Source organism: Psammomys obesus, unplaced genomic scaffold (assembly GCF_907164565.1).
Source record: "Psammomys obesus unplaced genomic scaffold, mPsaObe1.curated_primary_1811, whole genome shotgun sequence".
In the NCBI taxonomy this organism is placed as follows: domain Eukaryota; kingdom Metazoa; phylum Chordata; class Mammalia; order Rodentia; family Muridae; genus Psammomys; species Psammomys obesus.
The window spans coordinates 4683521-4704340 of record NW_026596064.1 but is presented as its reverse complement, the minus strand read 5'-3'; the positions used below and the strand labels follow the sequence as shown (position 1 = coordinate 4704340).

At 41.1% G+C, this 20820-nt stretch overlaps 1 protein-coding gene across 1 annotated transcript in view; it reads right to left on the bottom strand.

Moving 5' to 3' along the window:
* Positions 1-20820, bottom strand: part of Lpp (LIM domain containing preferred translocation partner in lipoma) — a 434005-nt gene that overhangs the window by 318889 nt on the left and 94296 nt on the right. Inside the window, exon 3 of the mRNA XM_055625216.1 lies at positions 14656-14857. Coding sequence (XP_055481191.1) covers positions 14656-14848 — 193 coding nt within the window. The 5' untranslated portion in view covers positions 14849-14857. The remainder of the gene's footprint in view (positions 1-14655; positions 14858-20820) is intronic.

Genomic DNA, 20820 nt, shown 5'->3' with positions numbered 1-20820 from the left:
TTCTTACATTTTAGGATGATGCCCTCATCAGGCTTCTGCTCCAAATGTTTACAGACGGGAAATGCTGGGGAACACACCAGGAACACAATCACCGACGTGGCAGAGGGCAGCCCGCCGGGTGAGTCCTCAGAGTCTCCATCACCGTTTCACTACATACAAGTATTGGAGCTTTACAAGCATAATATGAAAATTATAAGGCATTGACATGGACAGAGGGAAGACATAATTATCCTATTTTCATAAAAAGTAAAAAAGAAAAGTCAAAGCATTAACAGCCGAACTTGCAAACAAGAGAACGTAGGTCAAATGTTTAATCAAAACTTACCACAGAGGCAAATTTGAAAACTTTCTTAAATCTTAATTTTACTTACTGCTACTCTTTATGAATGCTATTTTTTTCCAGTTCTTTTTTTCATTATACTTATTCGGGTTCTGCTTTGGGTTCCAAGTTACTTATTTAGCTATAAGCCCTCGTTTTCCTAACTAATTCAAACATAAAGTATTTAAGTACATGTTTTTTACCTTCCTGATGTTGGGACTGTATTTTTTGTTGCATAATCAAAAAGATTTTCAGAAACAAATACATCATGGAGAATAATCAACCACAATGTCACCATACAGGACAATCCGATAAGTAAGAACACTGTATACAGCAAATGAACAACTACTTCTTGGCACTTGTCTGTTTGTAAATACAAACGAGAGCTTGCCATTTTCTGCCCATGTTCAGTAACACTGCATGAAGTTTTGGAACATCACACACGATTTCCAGGACAGGGTAATTTAAATCATTAAAGCTTTAGAGGCCTTGCAGTGGAACCATGCAACGGAAAGCAAGGAACATATGACAGATTCCAGAGGCGTAATGCAGAAATGAAAAGAGCTTAGGTTGTGTGGTTCTGTAATCTCTAAAGGCAGAACAAAGACCAAAGATAGATTTGGGTAGCAGCAGGTTTCAAAGAAGTATGGAAAAATACTTTTAATTTAGTAGTAACAATAGATGATGCTATAAAGAAAATATGCTCTCGGCTCTGCCATACAGGCAGGCCACACCAAGGCTGCCTAACAGTGCATGCCCTCAAGGGGGAAAGGTATAACAACTCTTAAGTCTAGAGTCTTGAAGTGATGTTCTATATATTTTGTTTTGTTTTTAGAACATAAACACGAAATATGTTATTAAAATTCTGCCTAAGTATTTGAAAGTTTAGTCTCAATTTTGTCAAGTATGAGTACATTGAGGAATAACAGCTTTTGTAAATTTAAACAAAACACCTTACTAACCGGCAATCAATATTTATTCATAAGTCGTACCTGAAGGGTGCTTCCACATCTTGGCCATTGTCCTAGTTAAGGTCACTGTTGCTGTGATGAAACACTATGACCAAAAGAAACTTGGGGAGGAGGAAAGGGTTCATTTGTCTTACACTTCAATATCAGTGTTCATCATAAAGGAAGCGGGGACTGGAACTTAACAGGGCAGGAACACAGAAACAGGAGCTGATGCCAGGTCATATAGGAGTGCTGCTCACTGGCTTTCTCAGGCTGCTTTCATAAAGAACCAAGGACCACAAGCCCAGGGATAAAGTTCCCAACAATCAATCACTAAATAAGAAAATGCCCTCCTACAGCTGGAAGCATCTGCTCAACTGAGGTTCCCTTCTTTCAGATGACTTTTGCATATATCAAGTTGACACAATACTGGCCAGCACACCTACGCACTATACTCTGTGTGGTAGAAAACACTGAGCTGAGGCTCTCTCTGCAACAGCCAGGTCAAAGAACTAATTCTGGCATTGCCTCACCTCAAAATGTCCCCAACCTATGGTGTCTTGTTGTTTGTTATTCCTCTCTTGAAGATTTGTAACTGTGAAGTAGAAGAGAGGTCACAGCGATAAGGTCTGGGAAACAACTGCTGAGATCTGGGTGTTCCGGTTTGGTATCAACTTCTTTTTGGAAAGGCAGCTTTAAGTAATAACTAAACTCATGGCCAGAAATAGTGAACTTTCTGGAACTTTCTAGACCAGCCTGCCATGCGCAGCTTTGTAAAAAGAAAGTTTTTAACACATAATGCCGGTCCCAAATTAAAATACATGACTATATTAGAAATGACAGAGAGTACCAAGTCTTGATAACTGCTTTGGTTTTGCTGTTGTTATCTGGTTTTGGTGCAAGGATTGGATACTCCAGGACACTGTGCGTGATACTCAGATATTCTACACCTGAGTAGATGGAGCCCACCATTAAGACACATTCCAGCTCTTACACTAATTCTGGCTAGAGAACCAGAGTAGACATTTAGATGCCCTGCAACACAATACTGACCAAGAGTTTATAGACTTTAAGCCCATCAGTAAAAGTATGAAAAGAATCATTGTACAACATTTTCTGTGTTAGTGAGCTTATCAAAGAAAAACACTATAGCAACAAGACTGGTTATCATAAAGTATTTCAAGTTTAAAATGTACACCCAGAGAAAGGCTAGGACTATCCAAATGGACAAAGATGAAGAAAAGTAAGGACTCTTTGTTTTGACATTACAGAGACCATCATTTTATCTAGCTCTATTTAGGTAAAATACCCATTTCTTTTTTCTTTTGTAGCTAGAAATTTTGCCCATTCATTCCTCTAAAACTGGACTTAGCTTAATTGAGATGTTAGCAAGTTTCAATGGAACTTTGGAAATGAACAGCCTAGTAAAGTCAGGAGAAAAGCTCTGGCTTTGATCATTTAACACAGTTGTACCAAGGTAAAAGAACAAAAATCATGTGAATAAAACTCTCAAAGGCCTCAATGAAAGTCTATGACTTCAGGTAGCACAATATTAACAACAACAACAAAAAAAAAAATGGTCTATTTTTAATAAGTGAGACTGTTTTTGAGAACTACTATGCCATTGAACCTTGAGTTTTGTGCCTACTACACACTCTTCACTCTTCAGTGAATAGTAAAGATCGTTCCCAATATACCCTATGACGAAAGAGAATAGCAAAAGTTGTGAAAGGTAAAGTCTACCTCTAACCTTCAGAGACCCAGAGGAAGAGAAAGATAAATGGGGAACAGAAAGGAAAAGGCATTGGCTAAGGCCATAGCGAACACTCGGATCAGCCCTGAGAGAAAGATGAGGAAGTCCTTGTTCTCAGCATCTACAGCAAACCACCAGGCTCTCTCACTTCCCTTGCCCACAGAGACGCCTTTTGTCAGTGAAGGAAGAAGTAGTTTCATAAACAATGATCAGAAGAAGATACAAGGGTGGGGTAGGAGAGGAACGAGAACATGGCAAACTGATTTTTGACTGAGATCAACATCAAGCGTTAAGAGGACAAGGAAGGGTTTCTTCCTTCAATGTCAATAGACCAGTTTATAAAACAATCAAGTCATAAAAAATATCAGCTGTGTTGATTAAGTAAAATCTTTGTCTTAGGATACGAAAGGCTTAAGGAGACTAAGAGTGTCAAACGTGACCCGGCCAGTAAACTTTCAAAATATGAAAGTACCTTGAGAAAATTGGGCAGAAGAGCAAAGGGGGTTTCTATAGTTATTAACTGCCCTGTTGCCACTAGTATCATTATGTAACAGTAGCATATGGGTAACATTAAGCAGTGTGTTTTCCAAAGCTTCCCCGGCCAAGTGGGTGAGGCAATGGCCTCCTTGAATCAAAACCTATCGCTCCTTAAGGCATGCATAGCAGCCTTGATTAAACACAGCAGCAGGCTCCAGTTGAGGGGACAATTCTTCTCTTTTGAGGGGAGTTAGAACAGAGTAATTGCCAGATGTTTGCAATTTTAGCTATAAAAAGATGGCTGCTTTCCATTCCTGAGTGTGTTGGATCTTTTTTTTTCTTTCTACCCAAGCTATTGTGGTTCACTTAAATAGGCCACTGCACTGATGAATCATCATTCAAAACTGCAATAATGGAAGCAGGAAAAAAAAATATGGCATTTTAAGTTCCCATGTAAGAGGAATAAATTAAAATGTACAGGTACTAGTTTTGTGCTAAGCAACAACAACAAAAAAAAAAATCAGGCGATCGCTGAAGATGCTCCTTTGAGTCAGAATTACTGTGTGTGGGTCTCCCCTTGACTACTCCCTACAGTCAGAGCTTGGTGCAAAGGCCTCACCAGCTAGCCTCAGTCCACCCACCTCTGAAGTGGGGGTAAGCATCCTTCAGGGCCCCATTCTCAGCAGGTGGTCTTTGTGCAAATCCAGTCCCATCCTGCCTTCTGCAGACAGGCACAGCTCAGGGTGAGTGTGCAAACCTTTTTCAAGTAAAAAAGGCAAGAAAAAAAAATACATGACTATGTATAAAAGTCACCTCTCATTATGAAGTTCCCCCACTAACACCAAATACTGTGAACTAAGTACGGGGTGGGGAGAGGAAAATGGAAACCTAGTTATTATTTAGGCAACCTCGCTATAACTGGCTTGGAGGGTAGTGACCACTTGCACAGGGCATGACATCTAAGTGCCTGAGGAACTGGGGACACACGTGGACCAAGTGTGGCATAACTACTGGAGACCGGCTAGATCTCTTCACAACTATTGCAAGGAGAAACCAAACCCAAGCCAACTTGCAAGTGCCGGGCACCAAGCAAGCAGCCCGTGAGAAAAAGATAATACAAAAGATTCACTTTAAATTGCCAGCACAGCTTATGCTGTCGCCATCTAAAACATGCAGAGGGGAATTACGGAATAGGAGTCCCAGGGTCGCATTCCTGCTTTATTTTTAATAACGGCAACAATGTTGATGGCACCTTCCACTGACTTACCACTTCTGCACACGAGGTGCGGTGCCCAGGGCACATCGCTGGATGAGATGCGTGCATCTGTACTTCACAACCACTTTGGATACTCAATCCCAGTTCCCAGGGAGTTAAAGCGTGAAGGCAGAACTGGAGCACAGAACTATCTGTCTCAACCGGGTCCACACACCAAGCAACAGCCAGCCCCAAAGCTGCTCTCTCTCTGCCGGCCCTTCAGTAGTCTGTACCCAAGAAAACTCGTCATTCTCTGATACTTAAAACCTGCAATGATTTTCTGAGGCTTTATACTAAAGCTTTATATTCTTAGAAAAATGGCCGTTTTGAGATATCAATCTTCTCACAAAAATGAAAACTACTTATTAACATTTGGTAATGGATTAACTTATATAGCCTTGTTAAAAAAAAAAAAATCACAGGAGAAGTGGGATGTGATGGTCCATGGCTTTAATCGCAGAACTTGGAACACAGAGATGGGCAAATGTCTGTGTGTTTAAAGTCAGCCTGCTCTACATGGTGAGTTCCAAGGCCAGACTGGAATACACAGTAAGATGCAGTCTCAAAAAGATTTTTTTAAAAAAGGCATTAAATAGATCTGAACTGCAATCAATAATGGAATGGTTATTAATATGATTTCAAGTCATGAAGACGTAAAATCTCCATAAAACATACTATATTGGGCAACATTTCCAGGAACAAGACATACTACCTGGAGGTTTCTTGTACAGACAATAATCTTTAAGGCGGAAGCACTTCATAAAACTCAAATCAGTGCCGTCGAAATGAACAGGTCAATATCAAATAACGACAGGTTAAAATGTCATTTTAATTTTTGTTCTAACGTCATTAGAACTCCCAGTGTCACCTAAGAAGCTTAAGCAAGATGACAGAATTCGCCTGATTAGCGAACATTTCAAGTTGATATTCCCAAGGTTTGCTGCGATAACGTCCCTTTGGTAGTAACTGCAGATTACTACCGCCGGTGGACATTGCTAGGCCTCATTCACATCAATATTGTTGGCTTTCAAGTAGCTCTTGGTAATAACCATTGTAGGAAGGAGCAGTGACAAGAGTTCTTTATTTTAATAAACTGTCACTATCAATAATGTAGAATTTGGTGTAAGAAAAAGAAACTCCCTTGAAATGACGGACAAAGATTCAAATCACAGTTCTGCCCTGGGTGACTGTGTTCTTCATGCGTGTAGCCACTCAACTGTCAGCAAGAGGCAGTATCTTTTGCAGCAGAGCTAGGCAGGTACAAGCAAAATACAAACGGACTTCAAATGCAGGAAACACCACACATCAAATAAAAAGATTATTATTCATGAGAGAAACTTTTGGGGAAGAGTCAACATCGGTAGATAGGGTTGGAATAAAGGTCTCAGCGATAGAGCACTTCCAGCATGTGTGATTATGATACACTGGCTTGTGTAAATTACTAGTTTAAGGTGGTACTAACATTTGGTTGCATGTGGCTTCTACATTATTAGTTTCACTGTGGGTACCCTGAATCTCAAGTTACTCCCTTGTCAATAAGAACAATGATAAGGTAAGGGCAATAATAAAGTTATAGGGCACTGTGAAAATTAAACTAGGCAAGTGAGATGGTGAGATATGGAACTGCATTTGTATACAGAATCTTTAGAGTAGTAGCAAATATTCTGAAAGAAAACCCTTCCCTTCTTTCCTCAGAATCATCCCCAAGTCTTTGGATAACTAAGAAAGCAAGGAAGAACAATAGAGTTTAAGCTGGATCGTATCTCACAGTCCATACGGTGTATGTTTGCGAAGGTCAAAGTCTGTCTTCAGTTTCAGGGAAATCAACGGAGAACAGCTCCCCTTTTATCATGTATACACACAGAAACATTTCGTGATGAGGTACCAGAGATGACGCAAGGACTGCCAATACTGCTGGCTAGCACCACACCAGAAACTGCTGCAGCTGGTGCAGGGTCACGGGCTGCTCTTCTTCCTGCCTTTGCTCTGTTGTTGCTCAACTTCACGGAGATGTTCCTCAAGGTAAGTATAGAGACTAACGGAAAACATGGGTCTACCCAACAGTGAACTCACCCCATTTTCAGTGCAGAGATACCGCTAGGAGTCCTCCTGTACTTCTGAGGAAAAGAGCTCACAGAGAGCTGTATCCTCTGCTTCTGCGTTTACTGGTCCTGTAGACTTACATACCTTCCTGTCTGGTGAAGCCTGAACTCTTTCTCCAAGATGTAAATCAAATAGATCTCACTGTAAAACATTCCCCAGTGTCGCTGCAAGGGATCCTTCAAATTCTTTCATGACACTGAATTTACATAATGTGACCTTCTGAATGTGATACAGAAAATGGACTACAGAGCATCTAACTTTCTTGAATACAGCAACACACAAAAAGTGTGATGGACAGGAAGTCAGGGAGAATGCTGACAGGGAAAAGTGTAGGGAGCCTCAGGGTACCCCATCCCTGGGATATGTCCTCCTCTGCCCCAGGTTCTATTCTCAGCAGCCCAGGCTATGAGAAATTTTAAGGAAGGATGACAAAAATACCATACACTGAATATTTTTATAGCTCCTTAGGTCAATCATTATTGTAGGCCATGGTTTTTCTATATAGTCTATTTGCCCAAAGGCTCAGGTGTCGAATTTTTTATAGTAGCCATAATGAATCCATTTATAGATGATTTACATAGACTTGCCACGACCCCAAATCAGCTGAGATTTTAGACATCACTACAAGAAGTTAACAAAATAACAAAAAACCTGGAATACAGAAAGTTGAGTATTACCAAGCCATCTTCGAGGAAGCAATATTATATCCTGAGGTTTTAAGCTTTTGGTTTTTGTATCCTAAGCAGAGTTCTTTGAAACGATGTTATGTAAAAGCCTGAGAGAGAGAGAGAGAGTTCAGATGAAGAGATACAGCATTAGGAAGAATGATTTGGGTCCTAAATGAATGCTCACAGGGGAACGGATGCTCAAAATTTCAAAAGCTACGGTCCTTATTCTGGGGAGAGCAGTAGGACACACACTCTAACATCAGAACACTGGGCCTTGGTGGTACTGAAAGAAACTCATGATGAAAATGTTTTGATTGAATATTTCCTGGGAATACTACTTATACACAAATCAAATAGGACATGAATTTTTTTTTCTTTGCTCTTTCAACTTTCTGGAAGACTAAATACTACTGAAAACTAAATGTAAGAGTGACCATAAAATATACAACTTATGTAAGATAGCACTCTATGAAGTAATGTGTTTCTTTAACTCACAATTGTTCAAAGTTTTACTAAAAAAAAAATACAGACTAATAGAAATTTCCGAAAATAGCATAAAATCTAAGTAATATTTTACTCAGGTCTTCCCCTGGCACCATGGCATACAGCTACTGTGAGTCATCCAAACCAGATCCTGAGAGTTTGCACCAGCACTGGGTGACACTCTTTCCATCCCAGCATTGGCCTTATACCCATCAGCATGTGTGTGTATAGATCTGTGCAGCGTGATACAGGATGAGACACAGGGAACTACCAAAATTCTGCCACACAAGAAGACTCCTTCTGCGTTCTTTTAGCATGAACACCCATACTCTGCCTATCTCTGGCCACTGGCAATCACTCATCTCCTGGGCTTTCTCACTTCAGAAGTGTCTGTGGATAGTCATCTAATGTGGAATTGTCTCCATCAGCATGGCTTTTGCTTCCTCTGTCTGTCGACTGTCTGTCCTCAGTGGGGTGCTCTGAGTTTTTACTCATAGAGAAAGAAATTTAGCTATTCAAATTTAAAACACACCAACAGAAGCACACATTTAGATACTGGAAAATGAAGACAAATACAGAGCACCTCCCATACAAATCAGTATTAATCACTGTTTTTCAAACTGTGCAAGAACTGGGAATCTATCACCTTATTACAAATTCATCTCAACATTAATTAGGCTGACAGGCTACAAAATGAATGAGAATTTTGTCACCAATTACATGAACATCTTCCTGTGCTAAAACATCTAATCTGCTCTGTTCGTGTGCATCCGTTCTCAGGGTGGCTTCCAAACCAGGCGTCACGAATGCATCTATGATGCACACTTATGATAATCACGGGAGAAATCCTCACGTCTGAGGCACAGCTTTATAATACTCAACAAGCCACTCAGGACTCTCTGAGCCTCCAAAACCCGGATAATAACTTTGGCCTGCACGAAACACTCAATCATACTGCAGAGCATTCCTGGACCACATCTGTGCATTTTCTGTGATGACATCTAAGGATCAAATCTTGTCACATAGAAAATGAAATACTTTATAAGGTTAAGTTTTAGGATTCTGCCTGCCTGAAGCTCTAATTTTTTTTCTGTTTATAATATTTAGGCAGTTTGATTTTTAACACTATAATCTTAGTAATATTTACTGATATTTACGAAGGCCATTAGTAATAATGTAAATTGAAATAGTGAGCATTTGTCATTACCCCAGTTTGTAATTTAGAATTACTAGCAATAATATTGTTAAGATTATAACTATACTTGTAATAGAAATACTATTTCATAACTTATCTAGGTTTCTAAGTATTAGTGACAATAACTCATGCCTATTATAAAGGAAAATCCATTTTCTCTGCAAACAGACTCCATATTGCTGTCATTCCTTCAGCCCCTAGAAGAGTGTCTACCACAAAACCTGTTTTAGGAACCTGAATGTTGAGCATACAATGACAGTTCCCTGAGGTTATGAAGCACTCTGCCTTTCAAACAATTCCATACTTACCATTGTACTTGACCTTGAAAGCCTTAAAGATGGTATAACCAGCTACTTCCCTTTACCAGTAAAACAAGATTGAAGAAAAAGATTCTGCCCAAGGGCTTGATAAAACTACTACAAGAGAGTAAATGCCTAGAGGCCAGCTGTTCTCCACTTTCCTGACACTGTGGTCCTCATGTTGTGGTGATCCCCAACCATGAAATTATTTGGTTGCTACTTCATAAACGCACTTTTGCTACTGTTATGGACCACAATATAAATATCTCATATGGAGGATATATGATATGTGACCCTCAAAGAGGCCATGATCCACGGGTTATGAACAGCTGACCTAGACAGACCACCCACCCAGAATTGTGCCATGGAGCTAGGTAGCAGAGAGGGTTAGGGATATGGTATGATCTGATAACATGCCACAAATTAAAAATTCCTTCTTCTTCAAGAAGATGTAAAAACCAAATTATCACAATTAGTATCTGATTCTTTAATGAAGAAACAGATGGTCCTCTTTACCATTGAGAATCTGAAAATTACAAGCTCTGTCCTGCACTCCATAGCAACAGACAAGGCTGAGACCCTTATATTGACCCTGACAAAGGCCATGCCAGTCAAGCACAGGCTCGGGGGAGTTAATGCTATTTTAGTGAATGTTGAAGGTCCTCCCAGCACGCTCTGAAATATAATCAAAATTGAATGCATTGCAACGGCTTGACTATGGTTCCTGATGAGTTAATAGGATTGGCAAGCGAATAAAAAGATGTGTGCTACTTGTAGGTCCAAAGTCACATACAAGAATACCTTACATGAAGAGCAATGAGCCTCTAGAGAGAGCACAGCACTCTATGAATCTAAATATTAAGATACCATTGTGCTCTAGCACCACTTCTTCAGGTTAGAGATGCAGTGAAGTTGGTTGGGTGCTTACGGAGCACTTAGATAAAATTTCCACAGACATCAAGAGAGAAGGGCTAGACAAAGCAATTTTCAAACTCTTCTTGTTTCTAATACTCAAAAGTTCATATTAGTGCGTATAAAACAGCCCAACTATAAACACAAGAAAGAAATAACTATGGACACATTTATCCCAAGGAAACCCAATTCATAAGGTTATCAAGGTCTTTTGTCACTAACTATGTTGTATTTAACAATGTTCTCTAAAACTATTTCCACTACATGGAATGGATACAATAGCATCAGATAACAGCACAGAAGAATGGAGAAGAAAACATTCTATCTGCATTCATCTCTCCTCACCTGCTTTGCCTTCATACACTTGGGACGAGCAATAAAAGCAGAGGAACTGTTTATGATACAGAAGTAATATATTTAAAAATCGTTTGTGGAATGCTTCCATCTTTGAATTTAATTTCAAACAAGTATCATAAAATATTAAAATACCAAAATTATGTGAAAGTCAAAGTTGTCTAGCTAAATAGTTAATGGGCATAATACTTTGGAAAAGTCAAAACCAGACACTGAAGAGATGACTCAGGGGAGAAGAGCTACTCTTCCAGAGGTCCTGGGTTCGATTCCCACCAGTAACACAGCATCTCACAGTTGTTTATAACTTCAGTTCTACGGGATCTGAGGGCCTCTTTTGTCCTTTACAGGCACTGCACACACATGATGCACAGACACACATGCAGGCAAAAACTCAAACGTTTGAAATAAAATAAATGTTCTTTAAAAGTTTAAAAATCTTATGGTAAGTAGGGGTGTGGCTATGAAGAAGCGCCTCCTTTATTTCACAGTGTGTGTGCATGTGTGCGTATGCACACAGACGTACACACGAGCATTTGCATGCACACATGCATGCATCCGTCCAATAGGTATAGAGCTATTATGCTCAGTCCTCTTACATTCTTTAATAAGCTCTTTTATTTTCGCTGGACTAGCAATCAGTAAAATGGAAATAACATCTGTTCTGTCTGCCTGAGAAAGCAACAGTAAAACTTATCTCTGGAAATTTAAAAACAAAACAATGAAATACAGGTGGTGAGTAAAAATATAAAGGACTGAGCCAATATGAAAGGTTCTAGCACAAGACCACCTACAATCAGTGCACTACAGATTCACTTGTCAAATACAAAAAAAAAAATAAGTTTGTAAATGGAAAGATTATGGAAAGATAAATCTACAAGACAAGACAATTCCAACTTCACAAACTTATCAAACCAAGGAGAAACATAGACAGATGGACAGACAAAAAACAGAATAACCTCAAAATCATCTCAGATAAACAATACCTTAGAAAGTTCAGATACTTCACTACCTATAGAGAACAGAAAGAAAACTTTCCTGCACCATCAAAGTTTGAGGTTTCATGGTGCTGGTTCTGCTTTAGTGTTTTCTTAGTTGTTCTTAAAGTGGAAGCCAGATGACAGGATAAACAATGCCCTTGGAAAAAAAACATAATGCATTCCAAAGAACTTTATAAAAAATACATGTACATGAAACAATATGCATTTGTAACACACACAGCACACAACACACACCTCAAAGTTCAAAGCTGGACACAGCAGTTATTTGAGAATGTAGGGGCCTCTAAAATGGTTGAGAAAATACAAATTCTTTAAAAATTCTTGGGGAATCAAAGGGCCTAAGGCTTAAAAAAAAAATACACTGCCTGGGAAAAGGCAAACCCACTGTGTGTCCAAGCCCTCTAGACAAAGGTTATTAGCACAGTATTCTATAAAAGAAAATTATAACATATGGGTAGAGCATAAATATAAGCTGATGTGGAAAACATGTGAGTGCCTTTCTGCTTTCCCCGCCAGAAGGAAAAAGTAAGAAAACAAACCCCAGAGATCACGGACATAATGCTAATGTGAGAAACAACGCACATGCTAACTTGAAAGCAGCAGTTTTTAGACAACTCCTCAAATGAGAGGCTCCTGAAATGAGGAGAGGAGAAGAGCGTAACTGAACTATGCAGCTTTAAGGTTCACGTTGCCTACGAACAACAGCCTTGGCATAGCACATCCCTAGACAGAACAGACAGTGAGGGACACCCCCTCTCAGAATTTCAGTTTCTTCCTGGATGCGGGTGGGAGCTACTTCACTGGCTTGTATGAAAAAGACAATCAAATGGCTGCAGAAGAATGGCGTGTGTGGTACAGACTACACGGTCAGTGAGTGGCGGGGGCCAAGCAGGAGGGATAGTACCTGTAGCAGTGCTGCATTGAGGTGACAGCACGTTTGTGAAGAAGAAAGTGATACCTTCTGCTTCAGGTTGCACCGAACATTGTGGGGAAAGTGGTACAAGCAGGATCCCAACAAGGCAACAAACGCAACAGGGTGGGTGGCAAGAGAAGACAAGTAGTTGTGGTGAACGTAATTCAGCTTATACCATCGTAAATCAGTGAAAAACCAGGGCAGAGGCAGGTCCATCACAAGGCAGGGGCATGGCAAGCCAGGGCACAATTAGAGGCTTGTCTTACTATGCCTCAGGACATTCAGAGTAAAGAGATACACGAATATATGTTTCTCCTCTCCTGATGGCCCCTGAATTTTCATGTACAAAGTAACCTTTGGGCATATAATCAATTCCCATACCTACTAAAGCTTCCTCATGACCTTTTTTCTGTTAAGCACTTTGTCTCTGTGCTCTTCTAATTAGTACAAAGTCCATTTGAATTCCCCAAATAGGAAAAGAACTAATGGTGCCCTTTAAATCACACAAAAGGAAGGGCTTAGAAAACCAACCAGGAAGCTAAGAAAACCAACCAGGAAGCCAACACATGGCTCTCCCTGCTCTTGAGCAAAGGTGAGCCCTAAAATCCCCAGAGGATAATGAGTCAGTGTAAACCAAAGACCTTAGCAAACTGCAAAAATACACTCTCTTACAAGGGCGATGATGCTTCGAGCCCAGGCACTGGGATCACGGAATACATGGACAGCTTGTACTTTTTCCAGAAAAGCATGCTCCTGACTTGGCAATGCCTTTTGTATGGAAGGAACACACAGAGATCCCGGAAGATCCACAACACCCAGAGAGTAGAGAGGCCTGGCCTTCCCATAGCCTCTAAGTCTGCAGTGTCCTTACACAAGCCAGACATCTGTGCCACGTTTCTGACAGGGGCCCCACAGCACTCGTAGGCCAATGGAGCAGGCAAACTGTTGGACTAGTGGGGTGGCTCCTGGGTAGTGGGAAAGACTTGGAGGGAACTAGAAGGAAGAGGCAACACCGCAGGGTATAACATAATGCCCTGCAATGCTGCTACAATAAAAACACAGAAGTATCTAAGAACACGGTGAAGAGGACTTTAGAGACAGATGGTCGCTCTTCAAAGGTTAGGCGCGGCAGGGAAGAGAGAAAGACACTGAATCTCTGTAGAGCACGTCTTTTGTTCTCGGTTGCACACAATCCTATACGTTGCTTTTAAGTTACTGCTTTGTGGGTGTGAAGGAGCTGGTGACGTTGACTGGTATAAACGCTGAGTCTCCTCTACCGCAGAGACTACGAGGGTCAAGCGCGCTGTGAGAGGGCACGTTACAGCCACACACTGCATGCTCAGCTCGTGTAGACATTCAAAACCCACTTGATGTAACATGGATCCATTGCTACTAAAACCCCTGGAACTAAGGCTTCCTCTGAGCCATCTGTGATTTCAACATACACGGGTGTCACAGACAGCTTTCTGGGGCAGAACCAGTGAGAGGCAACAGAGTTCCGGGGAGTTTGCAGGGAATTTTGTCCTGTGGCTTTCTCTTTGGACTAATTATTGCTTGGTGACATTTTGTCACTTGTCTGCTGGCAACAGTGGGAATCCCTTGGCTGGTAGACACATCCCCACAGGATAGGTTAGCATGAGGATAAGGCTACAGAAAGGCTCTGAGCTATACATGAAGTGACTTTGTCTTGTCTCTACCTGTTTTATAGTAATAAATAGCAATAGCTATCTATCACTAGATATTTTCCTATCTTATTAATATATTTATTATTAATTATATTTAATATATAATAATAATTATTAATATATTTCATCTCTGTTTCTAGAAGGTCATTGGTGTGAACAACTATGATGGCTAATTAGAAATGGACAGTTCATGGATTGCATTAAGTATACTGAGAAGCCCCCTTCCAATACAACCATAAGTGCAAATCACATCTTTTATTCTCATTTTCCACCCCAGTCACCAGAACTTACCCTCTCCTCCCGCCTGCTTGTATGGGTTGTATTTTGGCTTTGGAGCGACAACTGGAGCAAACTTCTTGGGTGGTTGTTGTGTCGACACTGAAATACTGGGGGTCCCAAAAGAATGGGTGGTCTCCATCCGTGCAGGAACGTGGCCGAGAGGCTCACCAGTGCTTTTGGGTGGCAGCCAAGATGGGTGAGACATTGTTGAAATCTGCAGTTAGGAAAACAGAAAAAACAGACAACACTGTGTTCAGTGTGGCTGGAGGGGCATATGCAAATGCGGCTGACCAAGAGCTAGAGTGGGCAAAGGGGCCAAAGGAGAGCGCTTTGCACGCCCACTTCAGCTTAAATTTATCCAGTACGCATTAGAGAAATCGTAAATGTTTATTTTGTTAACAGATACAAGGCAGCACACTTAAAAATGCCTTCTGTACAAATCCGGCTCAGCCCCACCGCCAACCCTAAGAGGCCCCTGGAAGGTGGACACAGAGGCACTGGTTGCCAAAATGTCTGGAACAAATACTGACATTTATTGGAGAAAGAATATTCAACACCAGCAATGTGACGGTGACCCCACAAATCAAAAGAAATGGCCCGTTAGCGGCTAACTAAGCTGGAAAATTATGGAAAAGTTAGTTTAACTCCACTAGGGATAACCAGCCCAGCCCAACCAGGGTTCTATCAGAGTGCCCACACTGTGTGAAGATAGCGCTGAGCTCTCACTCAGGATATGCCAATCACTCTTCCAGGCAGCCTGCCTGCTGGGAAAGTGTCTCACAGACTTGTTGAAGAGGGCTCTCCAGGCCTGATTGCAAGAGCTCTCCTGCACAGGGAGGCCGGAAGGTGCCCTGCACCCACTCCTAGCCCCAAATCTACCTAGTAATTTATTAATTGAACTGAATTAATTAAGAGGGCTACATGATAACCTCCAGATGTCTATAATGACAAGGCATGCAGGAAATGCAGGAACAAATGAAGGCCTCAGCATGTAGCACAGCAATCGAGAGAGAAGAAGGTGAGACACAGCATTGCCACTACAAGGAATTCACACGTGCCCACGCCGTGGACAAGCAGGTGATCTGAAATGCTTCTGCTGCATGGTCAAAATTATGGTTTAGAAATTCCAGGCCTCCTTAATTCACAGAGATTTTATGAAAAACAATAAAATAATACTGACAGCTTTATGGATATACCGTCAATTGCAATGAAACCTGGGGGAGGGGTCCATTCTTATGCAGTGACTTGAAAATGATAGATCATTTTACACAGAGGGAAACAAGTGTTCTGTCAAAAGATAGGAATAAGAGATGGATAACAAAGGGGAAGAAACTCAGGCTGCTAAAGCCAATGGTGACACTGGCTTCCCCTGGCATCAGAACCCTTCTTTTGCTTTTTGTACCTTGTGAATGTACATGGAGACATATACACTCGAGAACCATGAGCCTATGAAAAGTCAGGAACCATATTTTAGATTCCATTATTAGCAATAAGCCATGCCACAAAACCAACAGGGAACAATAATCAATAAATGCCTGTTTTACTCGGAGTTTTTAAGTCTAGCCGAGCATTTGGACTCATTCAAAGGGACTTAAGAACCAAAACTAAGCCTACTTCTATGGTTGGAGCAGCCAAAAAAAATTCTTTTTCTTATTAAGTCATTATTAACAGTACCATCTTTACTTTCAAGATGACTAATGTGAATATAAAACAGTAAATGAATGAAATCAAGGAAAGTTTCAAAGTTCTGATGCTCTACCCATATTTGTAGTATAGATTTTTAACTGTACATCCTTAAATGGATTAATAGCATCACTGCACCTTTGCTGTAAATCAAGAGTTTTTTCCAAAACAAACTCTTTTCAGTCCAAGCTAATACAGTGTGTAATGGTCTCTGAAACAAAGGTAAAAATCTGCAGAACAATTCTCTACCACTTACCAGCTACTGTATGTTGGGTTAACTAGCGATGCCACAGATATACTGGGATAAGTAACTGCTGGGACCCTATTCAGCGTAAAAATGTAAGAATCAACATGAAAGCCATAGTCATCTCTGCCCCGCTTAGTACTGCGAACTATCCTGATGATGTCTGCCTCCCCAAAGGAAGCACTTTGAGCCTGTCCTCCGGTGAGGGCCACATCTGTTTGGAGATGTGTCTTCTATGTGGCAATAGTGCCCCCGAGTTTACAGTGAACTCCTGTGCTGCTGACCCCATCTTCATTCCATTTCCTTCCAATCCCTGGCTACCAAGCCCGCTGTTTTTACATCGCCCAAACTCAGATGCTTGCCTGTGAATGACTCCTCCTAGAGGGGAGTAGCAACACAGTCTTTTTAATGGATTCCTCTAGTACTTTTTTCTAGGCATATACCCAAAATACGCTCAAGTATATAACAAGGACATTTGCTCAACCATGTTCTTAGCAGCTTTATTCATAATAGCCAGAATCTGGAAACGACCCAGACGTCCCTCAACTAAGGAATGGATACAGAAATTGTGGTACACTTACACAATGGAATACTTGTTGCATACTAACATTAGCTTGCTAAAAAGCAATTGATCAATCTTCATACCTGCTGCAGTGACCTGGAACGTCCTGGGTGGTCTCACTGTCCTATTATAAGATAGAGACCATATGAAAATAGTTTCTGCAGGAATGGTTAAATAACATACCTACCTCCCTGCAGTCACTCACAACTGTCCAGAACCTCTACCTCTCTATTACTGGCCATCAGCACAGTTCCTTTGCCTCTCTTAACTTGGTATGTAATGAATCATGTAGATGGATCTCCAGATACTGAAACATCTTCTCAGTCCTAGAAAAAAGGCATCCTAAGTCACAGTTGTCGTGTTTTGCTACACTGATGGGGAAAGTAAACTTTCATTTATAATTTGGCCACTGTGCACTGATGTTCTCTTGACCACTTCCCTTCTCATTCTCAGGCTTTCACTCAGAGGTTTTGAAGCCCAGTGCAGTCTCAATTAACTTAGTAATGACCCAACAATCTGATCGTTAAAGGTTTATCAAAACTCAGTGAAAATACTTCTAGATATGATACTTTATTTAATAACAGATCCTAAACCTATTTCTAATATCTTTCAGGTATTAGATGAGGTGACAGCATTTATACCTTATAGAAAATTCATCTTCTCCTCGTGATTTTAATCACTGTACCCATTCCCACAAGCTACCCCTCAGCTACAAATAATTTTTATCCCTAATGCATCACTTATGTCCTGGGAATTACTTCCAGCTAGCTCGTCAGAATGTAAGCCGTGCATTGAATCCTTTGTTCAGGTTGCATACCTGCTCAGCAGCAGCCGCGTCGCCCTGCTGTCACAGACTCCTCACACGACTGGCTGAGAGCACACGTCCCACAGTAAGCTCTCTAATATCTGAGAACAGCACTCCTTACCGTTGATAATGCCAAGGTCTACTTCATGATAAGAACTCAATAAAGTAGCTATTAATTTAAGGATCAGATAAACTTATATGCCTATCACCAGTTCTCTGGATGAATGAGATTCTCCTCCTTTATTCCAAAAGTCTAAAGTCTAGGGGAGTTCTATTTTCCTAAGTGTTATGAGGGGAGTAACACAGGAAAGATACGGAGAAATGCAAGGCTTTGTCAACAGGCTTGAAGAGGTGGCTCCAACCAGGACATAATGGCTATGAGGTTCTGAAATATAACAGGAGCGAGAACAATGTCAAGAATTAACAACATGGGGGCTGAGGAGATGGCTCAGCGGGTAAAGCACTCGCTATGCATATATAAGGACCTGAGTTCGAATCCACAGACCACACATACAAGCTGGACACAGTTGTACACATTTGTGATTCCAGTGCTACTACAGTGAGATGAGTGACAGGGACAACAGCCTCCCCAGAAGATCTAAGTCAGCTAGCCCTCACAGTGCAAACCAATGAAACTGCTTCCAAAACAAGGTGAAAAATTAAGACTGACACCCGGGGTTGTCCTCTGACCTAACCTAACACACACACACACACACACACACACACACACACACACACACACACATACACGCACACTCTCACCACAGATGGGGGGGGTGGAAAGAGAGACAATAGAGGGGAAAAGGAAAAATGGTGGAAGGAAGGAGGAAGTGGAGAAAGAGAAACAAATCAAAGCATTTGTGAAGGACAGAGGAAATTAGTCTCTGCAAGATGAATACAAGAACGTGATAAATGCAATGGTATCTAAGCTTCAGTTAAATCAGAGTAACTTTTAACAAGAAAAGATATGCATCTGCAAACTGAACATCTGTAAACATCGAAACAGCTCTTATGTTTTGTGGCTGCTTACTTTCTCTAATCCTTAAACTTGCTTTTGATAAAAGGATTTGAGGAATGGATGGACTAGCAAATGCCTGTCAGGACCCATTAGCTTCTCAGAGACAGGACCAGTTAAAACACGGAAATAGGCAGGATAAGAGTGGGCTTTGCAGTCCCTCCTGACCTTGGTCTTACTTCCTCTGCCTTGAGGTAGGTTTCACTCTAGGCTTATAACCATCTTGAAAGGAAGAAGTGAAAGAGAGGATCCTCCCCACTCTGAAAATGAAGCCAGAGCACCCACCGGAAGAGAGCAAACAACAGAAATGGCCCTGATCCCAGCAACATGCTGGCTGCTAAAGAGTTAGAGACACTGTGCCCTGTCCCTTCAGGGTCTGGGCTATATGCAAATCAAGTAGGAAGAACACACAGGGTTGCACTGATCGCCTTCTCTTCATCTCCCTGTCACCTCTCCCCAGCTATTATACGGGAAGAGCAAAGCCACAGACTGACAAGAAATAGCAGTGGCTGACTGAGGGCTGACTCTATGTGAAGCGATTGTTGTGATGCCCACAGTCGTCGCACCACTCTTCGGAAGTGCACCTCCATGACCCACATTTTAAAAATCAAGAACACAAGCCAGAGGCTATGTTTTTGAACATAAGCTCAGCAACAGAACAGTTGGCTAGGATCGGGAAGGCCTTGAATTCAATCCCTAGTGCCCCTAGCCTCCCCAAAAGTAAAGCTCTAAACGCTTGCACAAATTAATTAGGACATACACCCACCAATTTGGAAAGGTAACAAAGCTTCAATATGGATTCCTTTCTGCAGTCTTTGTCTTTCTGGAAAGAGGGGTTGGGGCTCTTAACCTCTCCACACCTACCTTTTGGAGCGTAGTGATTCTAATATATTCTTTTCTGTCAGACTCCACAATCACAGACTGATGAAGCCAAAATCCAACAGACCAAACTACTGAAAATCATGGAGAAGGCATTGACTCAAAAGAGCAAATTGATGACCAAGACACTTCCTGTATAGGAAAGAAAACTGAGGGCCACAGTAAAGTGAAAAAGCTTCTTCATGAGTACATGAATGGCAGTTCTCTGGCGCTTGTGAACACAGAACCAACTGATATTTGATCAGATTTTTCTTTCTCTTCCCTCCAAATCAATATTCAACTCTATACGCATTTCTAAGATTACTGAAGAACAACAAACTGTTCTGTGGCATTATGCAACATCTGGTGCTATAAGCGTCAAATCGTGCCTTCTAAAAGTACCTCCAAACTGTGCACATCTGGAATCTTTCGGTGCATGCTTCTGATTATTTACCTTGCGCTGGCGGGGCTGCATGGGTTCTGGTATGTGGCAAGCTCACATTGTACCACTGAGCTATACCAACCCCTCCTCAGGCTTCTTCGTGCAGACGTTCTGACTCCGGGGTTGAGTGGCATCAAACATTCATATTGATCTCTGTTTCACATTAGTCCCTCAGTAACTGCCTGGTCAGTGTGTGATGCTGAATAAACGGATGGTGTTAAGGCAGAGAACAGAAACTAACACCTATCAGCTTAATGGTGTAGGAACTGAGAGGCTGTGGCTCTAACATCAAAAGTTGATGGCAGCCTTCAGTTTAGCATTCAAGCCCATCACTAACAGGTTCTCTATTTGAACAATCATTTAATGCTTAAATAAGACGTTCCTTTTTTAGTCATGAAGGTTTTTTCCTTAACTGTTCTCTATGGATAAAAGTCAGTGCCTTGCTAGAATTACCAAACTGCTGCCATAAGAGTTACTGTTCTTGATCATACAAACAATGGATTTCATTATGATATTTTCATACACTTTGTATATACTCTGAATATATTCAATCTGTCTGTTATTCTCT